Genomic DNA, 17583 nt, shown 5'->3' with positions numbered 1-17583 from the left:
AACAATCAATGGAATACTTTCACTTAGTCTTTTTTCTTTTTACCCAGGGATAATTCAGCCTGGAGTTGAGTAGATAGGAAATCATGAACAGATACAAAGTATCCACAAATCACAGTAAAGCCCACACATAAACTTAATCTCCAGGACCACTAAGGATTTACAGGAGATTCCTGGAGAATCTCGGGCTGTGACATTTTTGCATAAGACTTGGTAAATCACAGCCAGTTGGAAGCGTCTGTATTTGGAGAATAGGGAAGTTAATTTTGTTTGGTGAAAAGATGTTGGGGGAGGGGATAATAGATTCTGACTGAATGCTAATTACTGGTGAGTTGTTGGAGAGACGGTGTAAGAAGGGATGATTTGTTTTAAATTAGTCACTAGTTGTATTGTTAAGGACTGAAAGTTTAGAGCTGTGTTGTACAGGTGCCAGGCCCACAAAATCCTTATGATGGATGGCCCTACTCACTGACAGTTCTAAGAGGAAGACTCAAATCAAACCCAACGTGTGTGGCTGAAAGACTTCTTTAATGAAATCGGTATTTTTTGTTATAATACTGAGACTCTCTGCCCTTTAGGTTTGAAAAGATGGGGAATCTGGATTGTTAGGTTATCGGTGCTTTCTCAGCTGCAAGATCTGAAACATTGCCAAGGCTGCTCACACTAAGGAGAGACACAACCTGGCACGCAATCAGACTTTTTGCTTGTAGTTGCTCTACGAGCTCAAATTTTTAATCTAATGTTGCACAGAGAAAAAAAAAAAACTGAGCCAAAAAACTTTTTTTCTTTCTGAAAAATGATACTGTTGACACCAAAGCAAAGCAAACCGCTATTTTTGAAGGTGTGTTTTACTTTGCATTTTTAAAAAAATAGTCCTCAAAGGCTTTCTTTCTTAGTTACTTTCAATCCTGGCTTCCCTCCATTATTCATTTCCATTTTCAGCAAAGAGAAAAGGTGAGTTAATGATTCATTGGCTCCCAGTGACCTTTTGAATAACTGGACTGTGATGTATCAGTGTTGCTTCTAGTTTTCTCTCTCTTGGGCTCTCTCTCTTTAAAAGCAAAGAAGCCACCCCCCTCCTAGTTTAGCTTTAATATTTACAGGCTGCGCTATCTACATGCCTGGATGCCCGAAGGGAACACAGCATTTACTGCTTTTCCCTCCCCTGAGTTAGTGAGCTATTTGATCCTGCCCCATTCCTTCCTTGACTTTGCATCACACTTCGACTTGACTGCCTTGGAAGAGGGTTTCCAGAAGATCTGTTTGATTGAACAGAGAGGATGGATTCAGATTCAGACTCACCTTTTAACTACTCGTGGCCTTCATTTCCTAAAATGAAGATTCGACGAAGGGCATCTAGACAAGGTAGATGACTTGTTGTTATTGATGTTGCTGCTTCTTCTTAAGGATTAAACACAAGTTTTTTTTTTTTTTGTTGTTGTTGTTGTTGTTGTTGTTTTTTGTTTTTTGTTTTGCTTATTACACAGGTATATGTGTTTGTAGGTGGCTACTCTTCATGCAACAACTTTTATCTAGCCTATTGTGATAAACCCTATTATTGTCCTTCCTGCTCTTTTCCTCTTGTCCTTGGGATATATGTCGGATTCCTGACCTATCATATTACACATAGACATTTATTTAGTAGGAGTTCAGTGCAAAGAATATGCTTTAGGTTCTGGCACAGTTACATTGGGGGTTGCTGAGTAGGGTTTTTAAATCTTCCCTATGTTAATAGCTAGACAACTTTTATGAACATTTAGTACTTAAACTCTAGAAGATTTGTATTTTAATTCATAATATGAATTGCTAGCTTTCTTGGTTTCAAAGTAAAGAAAATTGTTGGATTGGTCTGACCCACATACCTTTGAGAATTTTACAAATGTTGTGAGGAGAACAAGAACCTTATACAAAATTCAATAAGATCTAGCTAAGGAGTAGTGAGTGGATGGAAATGTTTTAAATATATCGTCACTGAGTACCTTAAAAAAAGGGAAAAGAACAAAGAAAAACTTACTTGAACTCTAATAAATGATGGCGTTTACACAGCTCTTGAACTAAGTACAAGCCACCTTTGTTGTAATCCAGTCCTTAGAAACCAAGCATGGGGCATGGGGGGAGGGGAGAGAAGGGTGTGGTGTGTGGACTGGTTTTAGTTGAGCATGTCCATAAAGGGGATGTAAATAACTGGTTTCTATTATTATAGACTGGCAAAGCCATGATATAGTTGATAGGTTTTGGTTGCTTTAAGGAGTTCAAAATGGAAGCCTGGAAAGTTGTTGGAAAACTCTTCCTTTCCTTTTCCATTGCAAATGTTTTTTTGGTTCACAGGATCATAGCATTAGAATGGGAAGAGACCTTAGAAGCTATTAGTCCAGCTCCCTCATTTTGCAAATGAACAAATTGAGGCCTAGAAAAGTTAAATGATTTTTCCAAGGTCACACAGGCAGTAACTGATCGAGGGAATCAAAACCTGATCTTCTGATGGAAAACCCCATTTTAAGTGCTTACTTGTGTTCTTATAGTCAAAGTAGAAAATAGAACAAAATGGGGGTGGGGTGGGAAGGAAGCTTACTGGTCCTTATAAAATCAGAGGCAGAATACTCAAATATGTTAGCAAATAGAAAACAGGTGAATGTAAATTTTGATGATTAGCATGTGCCTTGCACATAGTTTGCACTTGTTGTTTCCTTCCCCTTGTTCCAAACAACCTGTTCTGTCACGTGAGACTAAATTACACTCACAAACATAACCAAGTTCTTTTTCTTAGCTTCAGTTGAAGTCTAGTTATTAGAGAGATAATTTTCTATTTACTTACATGTTTCTAAAGCTTTTAAGCATATAAAACACTTTCCTCATATGTCTGGGAGATAGCATTGTGATTCTCTTTTTATAGATGAAATTTCAGAATTATAAAGTGAATGTCAAGCTAAATATTATAATAAAAATTGCAGATATAAGCATTTGGAGAGGAAAATCTTTTGCTTTCTTTGTAAATTAGAGAGGTTGTCTTATTGCTGGGAGAAGAACTGTCCTTGGTTAAAAATCATGCATCCATTATCCTTTGGGGAATCTATGATTTTATCCTGTGCAGAGTCTAAATGGCAGTAGGATCTCCTGGAGAGTGAGGCCATCAGATACTTCTGTTTATATTTGCCTTTGTTCTGTTGGCATCCAACTCCCAAATATAATAAGAACTTACCTATCTGGGGCAGGGTGGGGTGGGTGGGGTGGGATTCTCTTCTTTCTTCTCTCATATATGGACAGAAAATTACCACAACTACTACAACCACAAAACCACCACAACAATTACAACCACAGACCTCAACTAATTTGTCAATTTTGGACTCTATCATTTGTACTTTATTAATGTATTAATCAATTGTTCTCTCTTAAGATATACTTTAAAATTTCAGGTAATAATGGAGTGTGTGGGAGTAGTATGAGGTTAAGGAGAGAGATACAAATGGAGATATAATTCACTCTTATCTTTATCTAGTGTTATCAGTTGTCTTTTAGGGGTGCAGGGATGAGGCAGCATGAGAGTATAGGGAAACAGGGGAATGAAATAATGAAGAAGCACTGAAGAGTATAAAAAGAGAGGATAAAAGTAAAACCAGACTCATAGAGATTGTAGGATTTTAGAACTGAAAAGTACTTTAGAGATCCTTTGATCCATTGCCCTCATTTTAAGAATGAGGAAACTAAGGCCAGGGAAGATAAATTACTTGTCCTGTGACTTTTCCACATTAGACACTTATTAAATGTTTTCCGAGTTGAATCGTGTTAGCTTAAATGACTAATTAATGATGGAGCTGGTGCTAGAATCCTGGTTTCCTGACTTTTAGGTCAGGCTGGTGCTTCATCATTCTGCCTAAGAGAATTCTAGCTTAGAAATGTAGGTGCTGATTTGATGAGGCAGTCATAGTAGAGGATTGGTTTTAGAAGCCCTGAGTTCAATCCTGACTCTGCAATTTACAATCTGTGTGACTGTGACTTTGGTGAAAAATTGCTTAATCTCTTTGGGCTCAGTGTCATAACTGATAAAATGAAGAAATTAAATCAGAAGACCTCTAAGAATCCTTTCAGCTTTGGACCTATCATCTTGATATTTCACAAATTCATAGATTTGAGATCTCATTGATAAGGTGATAGTGAACATAGACCATCTAATTCATCATCTTGTGCTTGTGTATGCATATATCTGTGACTTCCCACTTATATTTAATAAATAATATAGACAATATTTTAGAGACCATCTTCTTGATCTTTAAACATTCTGTAAGTATTAGTGAAGGACTTATTTTATTCATGTGTTAACCCTTGTTCTTGCTACTTTGCCACCTCATTTCCTTAACATAAATTTTGTCTGTTTACAATTTTTTTGCAGGTCATGTCCTATTAGATTGTGAGCTCCTTGAGGGAGGAACTGTCTTTTACTTTTTTTTTTTTTGATTCTCCAACTCTTAGCATGGAATAGGTACTTAATTGATATTTATTGAGTGCCTAATGGGTTTCTTGAGTAATCTTTATTACTTTTAAATTATTGTTGGTAAGATGCTGCAGCCTAATTTTGTACCAACTTTTTATCCATTGTTTTTTGAGTAATCTTTGATTTTGTCCCATTTAGATTATAAATGGGAAAGAGATCTCCTAGAGAGTAAGGCTCTTCAGATACTTCTGTTTGTGTTTGATATTGCTCCAGTGACATCAAGCTCCAAAATAAGAAAAGAAATAGAGAGGAAATTCAGGGTATACAATATTAAGAAATCACAGATTTAGATTAAGGATCATAGATTTAGAGCCAGAAGGAAACTTAGATTTCATAGAGTCTAATATCATTTTACCAGTGAACTATCCCCTTTTCTACAACACCTAGCATGAACAAAATCTTGCAGATATTGTGTCTAATAAAGTGATTTAGCTGAATTTTTATGTCTACTTATGTAAGGAAGTAATTACATGAATATAGCCTCTCACTGAATAAGAAGAAAATAAGAAAAGATGTTAGGTGGTTTATTCTCAAAAGAAACTCAAGATCTCCTGGTCCAACTAACTGGTATTAGAGCATTCCAGCTCATTCAGTTGAAACAAGTACTTCTTGCTAATAGGGAACAAGAAGACTCTAAATAAATAAAAAGATTCACAAATAATCTCCAGACATCATTATAACCATAAATCCATCATTCTACCCATCAAAATCATTAATGAGTAATTAATAAATAGCAGAGCAGATGAATTTGTTTTAACCTTACTTTGCTAGTTTATTCAACAAAAATGTTAATTGACCATTTTGCACAATGCACTGCCTTTGTACTAAGGTAAGAAACAGGTAAAGAAACTGCTCTAATATGGGGATGTTAGTTGGCAACAAAATGAGAAGCAGAGGGGAAGAAAGTGGTCTGGATTACCTATAATTTCATAATCAGTTGACACATAATTGATAATTACTGTAATGAATATTGGACAGAATTTTCCAACATACCTGTCCCTGATCTAATTTTTTTTTCCATTAAGGTAATCAGCAAAGATTTATTGAACATCGGTAATGTTAGCAAGGAATGGATGATCTTATTGGGAAGATCTCAAATCCATATTAGAAAAAAGTCAGTTAGTACAAAGCAATAAATATAATTAACTTAGATACAAAGCAGTATAAGAGGTAAGTGGAAGAAGAGATGATGGTGAGTTGGAGTTGTCAGGAAGGCTTAACAGAGATGAGATGTGGATGGCTGGAGAGAAGGGAAGACATGACAGATGTTGAGAAATGTTTGAAGATAAAAGGTAGACCATCCTAAGTATAAAAGCGTTGGCATTGGTATGTAGTGAATGTTATGGTTAGAAAAGGAGAAAATGGAAGATCTTAAGTACTAAGCTAAGAGGTTTGCATTTATTCTATAGACAAAGAGTAACCATGGAAGGTTTTTGAATAGAGAAATGACATGATGGAAAATAAAATTTGAGAAAGACTAATTCAAAGGGATCTGCAGAATGGATTGGAGGAGGAGAAACTGAAGACAAAACCATTAAGTAGCTAATTCATATGTGTGATGATACTAGGGTAATAGCCATGAGGGTGAAAAGGAAGAAACAAATTCAACATCATTATCAAAGCAAAAATGGATAGGATTTCATGTTTTGGGAGAAATCATAGAGGACTGATTGATTGATTGAATTAATGAATGAAGAGAGCAATTACTTACTATGTGCAAGGCACAGAGACACAAGATGAGTTTTCCTTCCTCTATTCTTTGCACCCTATACACTGGGCTCCTCCCCCCCCCACATACAAAAAGCATAGACAATCCCTGCCTTCAAAGAGTTTATATTTCCCATTGCTAGGCAACATAGAAAAGGGGAGTAGTAGTAGAGGAGGATTACTTTGTTACTGAAAGTTAGAATGATAGTGAATAGATCTTCAAGACTGGTGTACCCCTAGTAGGGATGCTAGTGTAGATTTGATTGCAATTCACAGCTCCAGAAATAGGGGGAAATGGGCTATTACATAGCTAGTAAGTGTTAGAGGATTTGAACTCAGGTTTTTCTGATTCCAGATTCATTATTAGCTATTATACCATATAACTTCTGTAGTACAATATAATTTGTACACACACATCAGAAAGATTAAGGATGTTGAGTGAGGCAGCCATGGACAGATAAAAGTTGTTGTATTGATCAGTTTTGCTTGACTGTTTTCTCTTGTTACAAAAAAGAGGAAGAGCATGATGATTATTGTTATGAAAAAAATAAACATTAGTGAAAATTAAATTCCCTGCGCATATAGCCTTATAGTAGTGGTAGCAAAAATGTGATGGAGGATGTCTTTGATAATAAAGTGCTTGTGTGTGTATGCAGTTTTTTTTGCTTAATTGTATTTTATTTTTTTCTATCCCATGTAAATATAGTTTTAAACATCCATTTTGGTAAGACTTTGGATTCTAAATTTTTTTCTCCTTCCCTCTCTTACCTCCCCCTCCCCAAGATAGTAAATACTCTGATATAGGCTATGTATGTAAAATCATTTAAAACATATTTCCATATTAATTTATTGTGAAAGAAAAATCAGAACAAAGGGGAAAAAACAAGGAAAAAAGTGAAAACAATATGCTTCAATCCTTATTCAGTCTCCACAATTCTTCCTCTGAATGTGGATGGCATTTTCCATCCCAAGTATATTGGAATTTTTTTGGATTGCTGAGAAGACCTAAATCTATTATCTTTCATATGTGATCATCACATAATGTTGTTAATACTGTAAACTGTTAGTATTGTATACTGAGGGGGGGAGGGAGGAAGGGAGGGAGAAAGAGAGAGAGAGAAGAGAGAGAGAGAGAGAGAGAGAGAGAGAGGAGAGAGAGAGAGAGAGAGAGAGAGAGAGAGAGAGAGAGAGAGAGAGAGAGAGAGATTGAGATTGAGATTGAGAAAACATGAAAAAATATTCAGTAAGGGCATACTGACTGCCTTCTGGTGTAAGGGATATAGTTCTGGATGTGGAGTTAGGGAGACCTTGAATTTGAATCCTTCCTCAGACTCTTGTTAGTTGTGTGACTTTGGACAAGTCATTTAAGGACTTTTAGCTCCAGAATTCTCATCTGTTAAAATGCAGAGGTAACCCCTATCAGGATTGTAGTGAGGATTGAAAAAAATATATATCAAGTGCTTTGCAAACATTGAAATATAAATAGAATTATTTAAGTGCAAAAAGAAGGCAGGAGAGTGTAATGTTAAGGCCAAAGGAAAAACAAATTTCAGGGAGGGTGTGGTGGATTGAAAGAAGCTACAGGAGGTCAAGGAGAATGAGAACTGAGAAAATAATATTGACTTTGGTGCTCTGTGACCTGTTCTTTTTCTTGTTTGGAACTGAGCCCAGAGACTGATCAGTTTAAGAAATAACGAAGAATTGTTTATAGATTACAACTTTGTGTGTAAAATAAATGAGATACAGTAAAAGCAGGTGCCTGTGCTAGGAGATTTGACCTCTTTCAAGATGTGATGGAGAAAAAAAAATTAAACTAGTTAAAAGAGCACAGAAGAAAAATGTAACATTAATTGAAAATAAAAAAGTGAAAACAAAATTGATTTGGAAGAGCATAACCTGAATTTTATTCTGTGACTTTCTTTTCTATTACTAAGACAATAGACATCATTCACTCTAGTTGCCTAGGTCAGATTCTAAAGGTCTATTGGAATTGTTATTATATTTAATACAGACAGAAGAAAAAATCACCAGGATTTTTTCAGATAAAGTGATTAGTTTTTAAAAAAACCAAGGGCTGTTTCCTCTCAGTTCCTTTTCATCTTTATCTTCTTGTTTAGTCATATAATGATGATATGGTCTAAATCTTTGCATTTTTCAGATTGGGGATTAGAAATATTTGGAAGTCAGGCTTTTAACATGTGCCAATGTAGTTCACCTCACCCTTGGATACAGCCCTCCTGATAAAAAATTTTTAAGTAAAAAAACCAAAAATCTAATCAACTAGTAAAAAAGCACTAGTAGACCAGTGAGACCCAATCAATTACCCTAAATTGACATAGTGAAAACTGATTGCCACCAGGTGTCAGGCTAGCAAGTTTGGCTCAATGAGTATTTATAATTGAAACAAAATGTAATTAATTATGTAATTAGATTCATGTGGCCCACACACATGGATTTCTGCTCCTGTGGCCCACTACTGGAAAAACTTGGATACCCTTGACCTAGGAGGTCATTGATGAAGTTCCATGATCATGAGATCATGGAATTTATAGCCTGGTCATTTAGTTCATTGGCAAAATTTCTTTTCTCTGCCCTGACAGCAGTATTATTGTTTATATTTGTTACTTAGTCTGCTTTTCTATTTGACTCTTTCTTATAATTTCCTTTTGTTCTCATTGTCTTGTTGTTTCAGTTATGTCCAACTCTTCATGACCCCATTTGGGTTTTTTTTTGGGCAAAGATGTTAAAGTGGTTTGCCATTTTCTTTTTCAGCTGATTTTATACATGAGGAAACTGAGGCAAACAGGGTTAAGTGACTTGCCCAGTGTCACACAGCTAGTAATATTTGAGGGCAGGTTTGAACTCAGTGGGAAGAGTTTTCCTGATTCCCCTGCTCTAGATATGGTACTACCTTGCTGTCTTTGCTCATTATCATATCCTTTCTTGTTTGTATTTCATAGAATAAAGTAAAAAATGTAGAGGAAAGTGAACTGGTTTTAGTGCTGGAAGACCTGGGCAGGAAAGTGGCAAAGAGTGAGAGGGTTTCAAATTCTGACTTCTGACTGGTCCTTTTGAACCTTACTTGAAAATAAAAAAAGTGAAAACAAAATTGATTTGGAAGAGCATAACCTAAATTTTATTCTGTGCTTTTTTTTTTCTATTACTAAGATAATAGATATCATTCACTCTAGTTGTCTAGGTCAGATTCTAAAGGGCTCTTGGAATTGTTATTATATTTAATACAGACAGAAGAAAAAAGCACCAGGAAACCTGATTTTTTCAGACAAAGTGATTAGTTTTTAAAGAGCCAAGGGCTGTTCCCTCTCAGTCAGTTCCTGTACAGTCATTTGTACAATGAGGAACATTAGCTTAGATCAGTGATTTTCAAAGTGTGATCCAGAGAATTCTAGGGGTTTCTCAAACCTTTTTCAGAGGGTCTACAAATTCAAAATTAGTTTTTATTTCTAAAATGGTAAATAACTATAAATGTAACCCATATAAACAAAAACTCTGGATAGATACTCAATAATTTTAATAGTATAAAGGGATATTGAGAACAAAAGCATGAGAACCACTGAAATAGATGATCTCCAAAATTCCTCCTAACTCTAAATGATGTGATCCTCTATTACTCCTTGAGCCCCTTTCCCTACCTTTTAAAAAGTTTTTAAGTTGAATAACATGGAGAATATAGTCATGGGTTGGAGTCATGGAAGAACTATTGTTTTAGATTTGATTACATAGAACAGGAACTTGTGACAATCAAATTCATATGCAACTCTCTTTCCTTGTGACTCAAGAGGGGAAATAAAAGAGGTTATGTCTTAATAGGTGTGCTCTGAGAAAGTTGAGTGTCTGCTTAGGTTAGAATGGAGAAAGATAAGAAGAAGAGTAGAAAGAAAGCTGGTACTTTAGAACCTTCCATGAATGCTTTCCACTGGTCCTCAAAAGTGCCTTTTTCCCATTCCATAGCTGCCCTTTGATCTATTACAGGGGGCTGGCACACAGAGGTCAGTGTTTTGTACCAGCCAGAGCTCATGATCGTTCCACTTGGAAGACTCAAGGAATGCCTGGATTTTTGTTTTCTTTACTTTAAAAAGAAACTCAACCAAGAAACTATTTCAGTTCCTCTAACAAGAAAGATAAAGTACATGAACCAGACCATACCCTAATTTCCTGTAATCCATTATTTTCAACTTTAAATAATGTAAATGATGTAAATTCCAAGAACTGTCAAAATCATATGCGGTTCTTTAAATCTTTATTCATTCATTCTTTTATTTATCAACTTGTATTTCTTTATTCTTCTGTTTCATTTTACTTCATATCCCTTGGGTTAGTAATGGAGTCAGGATGTTACAACTTCAGTTGGTTTAAAAAATATTAGCAGAAATTAGAAAAGATATTTTCTTTAGAGGTAAAGTAAGTCTTTAAAATTTTTTTTTGTTTCATCCAAAATATGGGACTTCTTTTTGCCAGAATCCACCGAAAGTTATTGGAATATTGCTATTAAGAAACATCCATATATTTTCTTTTAGTATCCTTGACTTCTATCTAATTAATTTTCAATTCATGAAACTCCTACTGTATGAATGGCAATATGACAGAGTTCAAACCAAGAAAAACTGGATTCAAGTTGCATATTTTAACATATACTAGCTGTGTGGGGAGCTAAGTTGTACAGTGGTTAGAAAACTGGGCCTGGAGTCAGGAAGATCTGATTTCACATCTGAATTCAAGACGCTAGTTATATGACTTCAGGCAAGTCACTTGACTCCTAATTATTTCAGTTCCTCATCTGTAAAATGGGGACACCCTGGAGAAGAAAATTGGCAACTACTCCAGTATATTGACCATAAGGTAAACATTTGTCCATGGAGCCATATAGAATTAGACACACCTGAACAATAATAACAAGCTATGTGTAACTTGAGTAAATAAATTACTTAACTTTTTAGGAACCCAGGTAGCCCTAAGACTATAATTTATAGTTGAGTTTCCAATCCTCATCAATGGAGGGACCTGCTAAATACCAGTGAGATCACAGGTTTGGATTTCTACCAAAAAGATGTATCTTGTTGCCAATATGTTATTTTCTTTAATCAAAATGTGAACTTCTTGAGAATATACTTTGACATTTTTGTATTTCTCTGCCCAGCATTTTCTCAGGTTTGTCCATATGATAAGAATCAGAAAACAATAAGGAATTTAAAGGCCACCATTTCTCTGAATTCATTATTTTAAAGAAATAGAGTGGAAGTGTTTCCTCTAGTGAAGGCTTTGTTCTCTCCCAGCATTGTAATTTCTTCATACTACATGGTGGAGTAGGTAGTACATGGAGCCTGGAATAAAGAAGACTCTTCAAATCAGTTCAAATCTTGACTCAGATATTTTCTAGCTTTGTGACCTTGGGCAGACACTTGATCTCTATTTTTGACTTCAGTTTCCTAACACAACTACCTACAAAATGAGAATAATACAACTTACCTCCCAGAGTTGTATTTGAGGATGAAGTGATATAATAAGCAAAAACAAGCACTTTGCAAATCTTAAAATGTTATATAAACACTATCTGCTACTATTATTGTTATTATTAGTATGATTTTTTAGCCACTTCTTGGCTAGGATGGCAAGAATTAGTATTGATCCTGGTAACTATTGTACAAGAAGAAAGATTTTTTTTATGTGTATGCTGTCTACGAATAAACATAGTTATATGATGTCAGTGGGGCCTGGAATTATGGATGGACACATGAATGTTCTAATAGATCATTGGAATATGATGGGGAAAAAAAGAAACAAATTAGGGAAGAATATAAGGATTCCAGTGTGTCCCAGCCAATTCACACATATGTCACAGATGTAAAAGGGCTAGTTAAAAATATCAGAATAGAATATTTAGGAAAGGATATTTTGAAATCACATTTTTCCCTTTTTTTTCTAGAACCAAATCATTTAGTAAAACGGGGGCAAGTTCTACATCTAAATTGAACAATTGGATAAGAAGATATTTCGCAATTTAATAGTTTCTTAGGGCAGATGATGATGTAGGCTGTAAGAACAAACATGATGTATGAAAGTTCAGAGGAGAGAGATGTGACTTGAGGATAGATTAGTCAGAGAAGACTTCTTAGAAGAGATGACTTTAATTTGGGCTCTTAAAGATAGGTAGGATTCTTCCAAGTAGAAATGAAAAATATACCTCAGAAGAAAAATATGAACAAAGACAAAAGCTGAGAAAGCTCAGGGAATGAGGGAAAGTTCAGCTTTACTGGAATACAGGGTAAAATAGGAATATAATTGGAGAAATGCCTGGGAAGAAAGGTTGGATCTAGATCACATAGGGTTTTAATGGTATGCTGAGAGGTGATAGGACATATTCTGGCAATGGAGAGCTATTGAATGTTTTTCAACAATGTGATGGCAAGATCATAGCTGTGCTTTAGAATGATTAATATGGCAATATTGTGTATGAGGAAAGAGAGGCATCAGAAATTGGACTCCTAATCTTGGGAGGGAAACTGGGGCTGTAACTAACCCATGATAGTGCAGAACAGAGAGAACCAGTCAGGGGTATTTGCAGTAATTCAGGGAAAAGGGCAGAGCAGTGCTCCCAAGAAGGTGGAGGCAATAGAATTGGACAGAATGGGGATTGATATGAGAAGGTATGTTGAAATTATATTGCTGATGATAGTCTTGTGAAGATACTCAGAAGTTGGTTTAAAACTTAAGTTCTAATCTCAAGAGGAAAGTCAGGTTGGAATGGATAGATTTGCTAAGAGAGAATTAAGCTTATTGTATTCACTCCAGGATCTTGAACTCTCTTCTCTGAGCACAATTTCTTGTCCTTCCATCTGTCTCTTTGCCTTTCCTTTCTCAAATATATTCTTTGCTCTTATTTTAATCTTCAATCTCTTCCCCTCCTAATTCTTCCAGTCTATCAGTCCTGCTCTGACCTCACATTTTTTTCTTTTCCACCTCAGTAATATTTTAATTTTTAAAATAAATATAAAGACAGTTTTCAACATTCATTTTTGTAAGACTTTGTGTTCCGAATTTTTCTCCCTTTCTTCCTTACCTCTCCCCTCCCCAAGACAGCAAGCAATTTGATATAGGTTAAACATGTGCAATAATTTTAAACATATTTCCATATTTATCATGCTGTGCAAGAAAAATCAGATGAAAAAGGAAAAAAAACACAAGAAAGAAAAAAACAAAGAAAAAGTTGAAAATACTATGGTTAAATCCACATTTAATCTTCATAGTTCTCTCTCTTGGTGTTAATGACATTTTCCATCCCAAGTATATTGGAATTGCCTTGAATAAGCATCTTGCTGAGACAAGCCAAGTCCATCACAGTTGGTCATCACATAATCTTGTTACATATACAGTGTTATCTTGATTCCATTCAATTCACTCAGCATCTGTACTTGTAGGTCTTTCCAGGCTTTTCTGAAATCAGCCAGCTCATCATTTCTTTTTTTTTTATTATTTCTTATAGAACAGTAATAATATTCCATTATATTCACGTACCATAACTTATTCAGCCATTCCCTAAATGATGGGCATCCACTTAATTTCTAGTTCTTTTCCACTACAAAGATTTTGCACATGATGGTCCTTTCCTCTTTTACTCACATTTCTTCTTTCCTAATCTGGATAAGCAGCTGACCAGTTCAACTGTATACATCATTCTCTGCCCTTGAATGACTTGCTTTTGTTTTTGGTCATGCAGGCTTTGTCAGTCCTCAACTCTGGGTTGACTCCAATTTCTCTGTTCTTGCCTGTTGGCTACTAATGAAGTCCTACAATTTGGTCTTCCATAAATTGATATTATCTGACTCTATTTGGGCCATCATTGAAGCACAGAAATCTTTTTATTCTTCCCTGGTAGACTGACTATCTGTTGTGATCTCCTCGAATAACCTTTCTTTCTTCAAGTGCTCTTAGCTAGACTTGAAGGCTTTCAATCCTTTGCTTTCAAATGACTTTATTGAAAAAATTTTGACTCTTTATTGGGAGCATCCTTATCTCAGCTACCCATGTAACTTTGAGTGACTACTCAAAGTCACTTTGCAGCTCTTCTTGGCCTTGTCTCTTTTGCTCTAATATCTGAGGAAGAGAAAGTTATTTTCCTTGTTTAGAACAAGGTCAACGTATTTAACTTGTACTTTTATACCCTTCCTTCTTATTTCTTTTGTGAGTATGCCCATTTATTTTTCTTTTTCTTATCTGAAATTTCTTCCTATCAACTCCTATTCACTGACTTTAAATGTGCCTTTGTCTCTTCTTCCTTTCCTAATTCATTTATTCACCTTTATATTTCTGATCCCAATTTTTTTTTCCTATGTCTATTGTCTATTGAACAACCCCAACTGGATATCTCATCTTCAATACAATATGTCCAAGAGAACACGTTATTTCCTTCTCCATTCTCCTCCAAAATTTTCCCTCTTTTTCTTTGCATTGGACTGGCCAGGCCATGGCATTTCTGCTGTCCAGAACCCACATGTCTAGTCCTCAGTTAGGGAGTGTGTGAATCTAAGACTGAGATAGGTAACATCATCTTATTTATAATGATCCTAATCATTCTTGGGATGGTTAACTCTGTATCTATTTTTAGATTTTAGATGGGAAAAAACCCTTTTCTGTTCACTCCCTTTTAACTTGAGGTGAGACCTTTTCCCCCAGTATCATTTCCCCTTGTATTTTAAGTCCTGATGCTTCCATCTCATATTTTATCTAATATCTCCATGATTTGTCCTCCTGGAAATTGTTCATTTCTTTAACTTTGACCTCAATTCTCATTTTTGGCTTTCCCTACTTTCTCCTCCCCTGACAAATTCTCTTAGTTCTTCATGGCTAGCTCAATCCTTCATGGTTAACAAACAAACAAAAACATTTTCTCTTAGATTCTATGACTCTATAGTCTTCTGATCTTCCCTACTTCCAGCTTCTACAAATCTGAGATCCTACTCTTATCATTTTGTATCCCAAATAGAATTTCTCTCTTCTTCTGTCTTTCTGTTTCCTCATTGCTCCATTTTAAGTTTTTTATTTATTGGAAAGCTCAAGCTAGCAGACCTACCATAAAACCATTTTAAGTGCCCACTGACTGTCCTTTGCTTGTTTTCCAACTACTAGTTCCACTTCTCATTGGCCCATGGATAATAGTATCAACTGTTTCCTTCCTTTTCTTTTCCCTATTATTCCTCCTTAAAAATGAATGATTTTACTGTACCACAAATACTATAAAAGATTACTGTATTTGGTAATTATTAATATCCAAATATGGATATTATTACAAAAAGTAATGAGATTAAAAATTACATTACTGGTAGGTCAGGAAAAGTGGATGATGAGAAAATAATAGAGGCAGTGAGTATAAACTATTCTTTGAAGAAGTTTGATATAGGTAAGGAAGGATGAAAATCTCTTGAGACAGGAGTTGAACAGATAAAGGAAGAAAGAATAAAGAGACAAGAATAATTGATGAGGTAAAGGAGGAGGCAAAAGATATGAAATCTAGGGCAGAGATCAAATAAGATGTTTACATAGGATCATTATCTGTTATTCTACTCTATTCCTTTATTCATTCAAAATTAACATATAGTATATAACTACTGCATGCAAAATATTTTGCTAGGTGCAAGAGGGTGTAGAAATTTTAGTTAAGAAAAAAATGCTGTATGTACATTATCTTACTTAATCCTCATATTTGAAGTGAGCAAAATGGATATTATATATCCTAACTTTGTAGATGAAAACACTTGGACACAGAGTTAAATGACTTGCCAATAGGCACATAGCAAGTGTTAGAAGCAGGATTCAAATTCAGGAGTTGAAGAGGAAGAAGAAGAAGGAAATAGTGGATGTCTGTATTACCACAGAGCCCAAATATGAGCCAATGAGAAGCAAGTGGAATTAGTAACTGAAGACAAGGAAAGGGTAATACTAGTGCAATATAATGATTGCAAATTTTAGAGGGTTGACTATATTATGTTGTCTCTCAACTATATATCCTAATATAATCATAATATATACTATTCTATAAGTGTATTGAGAGAGATACCAATAAAATGCCACATGGTGTACAAAAACCAAGGTCAAATCAGATCAACACATCTTTCTTAAGTGCCTGGGACTGTGATCACTGGTAAGGACCTGATCAGGTAAGGCTTTTATCCATGTAAGAGGGAGTATTTGAACTGGGCTTTTGTAGAGATAGTATTACAATTGGTGAAATGAAGAGGTATTTCAGTTGCAAGAAGGATTTTTGTCTTGTTATAGAGGAAATGGAGAAGGTAATCAGAAGTAGGAGTGGTTCCAGATTGTAGAGGACCTCAAATGCCAGACTTGATTGAAAAGGGGAGCTATTGAAGATTTTTGAAACAGGAGTGACATGATCATATCTAAGAAGTATATTTGTTTTTTAAATTGAACAGCAGGAATCTTGCGAAAAACATAGGATCATATTTTCATAGAGTAGTGGAATTAGAGCTGGAAAAGATTTTAGAGACCATCTAGTTCAATCATTACCCAGGATCACATAGTATGTTGCAGAAAACGGATTCACACTCAGGTCCCCTCCAAATTTGTTATCCCTTCCAAGCTAGCAGAGTAAGAGTAATCTAAAACAGTTTGCCGTCTGCCACTTCCTCCACCCAGATAAATTAGAAAAATGTCCTTGAAATTGTATTTAAAAAGGCAGCAACAATAAACAATTCTTTATAGATGACCAAGAGCACAGCTAGGTGCTGCAGTGGATAGAATGCTGGTCCTGTATTTAGAAGACTGATCTTCCCAAATTCAAATCTGGCCTTAGATACCTAAGCAAGTCACTTAAAGGTGTTAATTTAGTTTTCTCATCTATAAAATGACCTGGAGAAGGAAATGGCAAGCTACTCCAGTATTTTTGCCAAGAAAACCCCAGAATGGGGTCATGGAGGATTGGACGTGATTGAACAACAACAAAAGTAGTGATTAATACAAGAAATATGAGCAACATGAACAAAACATACAGAAGACTAAGGAATGACATTCTGAATTGTAAGTCATAGAAACAATAAATAATTATGTTGAGGCTTGTAACAATAAGATGTCAGGATAAAATTTGTACCTCTGAAAGCTCCTATAGACAAAATAGAGAATCAATGAACTTTGAGTATGCAATTAAAATTCTAGAACATAAAGAAAACAGAAATGTGAAAATGTGAAAATTAGAGGAGAAATAGAGAAACTTAAATAGAGAAATAGATAAAACTATCCAAGTAAACCAAGAACTGGCTTTTTAAATAGACTAACAAAATCAATAACCCATTAATTAACTTAATCAAGAAAAAGAGAGGAAAATAAAATTGCTAAAATAAAAAATGAACAAAATGAATTGA

General features: G+C 35.1%; 1 protein-coding gene across 1 annotated transcript in view; it reads left to right on the top strand.

Moving 5' to 3' along the window:
• Positions 1–292: 292 nt before the first annotated feature.
• The window catches only part of ARHGEF28 (Rho guanine nucleotide exchange factor 28), a 165131-nt gene continuing 147840 nt past the window's right edge, over positions 293–17583 (top strand). The window contains exon 1 of the mRNA XM_051992267.1: positions 293–1362. Coding sequence (XP_051848227.1) covers positions 1278–1362 — 85 coding nt within the window. The 5' untranslated portion in view covers positions 293–1277. The remainder of the gene's footprint in view (positions 1363–17583) is intronic.

The sequence above is a fragment of the Antechinus flavipes genome, chromosome 1 (genome assembly GCF_016432865.1).
Source record: "Antechinus flavipes isolate AdamAnt ecotype Samford, QLD, Australia chromosome 1, AdamAnt_v2, whole genome shotgun sequence".
NCBI classification, from domain to species: domain Eukaryota; kingdom Metazoa; phylum Chordata; class Mammalia; order Dasyuromorphia; family Dasyuridae; genus Antechinus; species Antechinus flavipes.
This window is presented reverse-complemented; position numbering and strand designations above follow the sequence as displayed.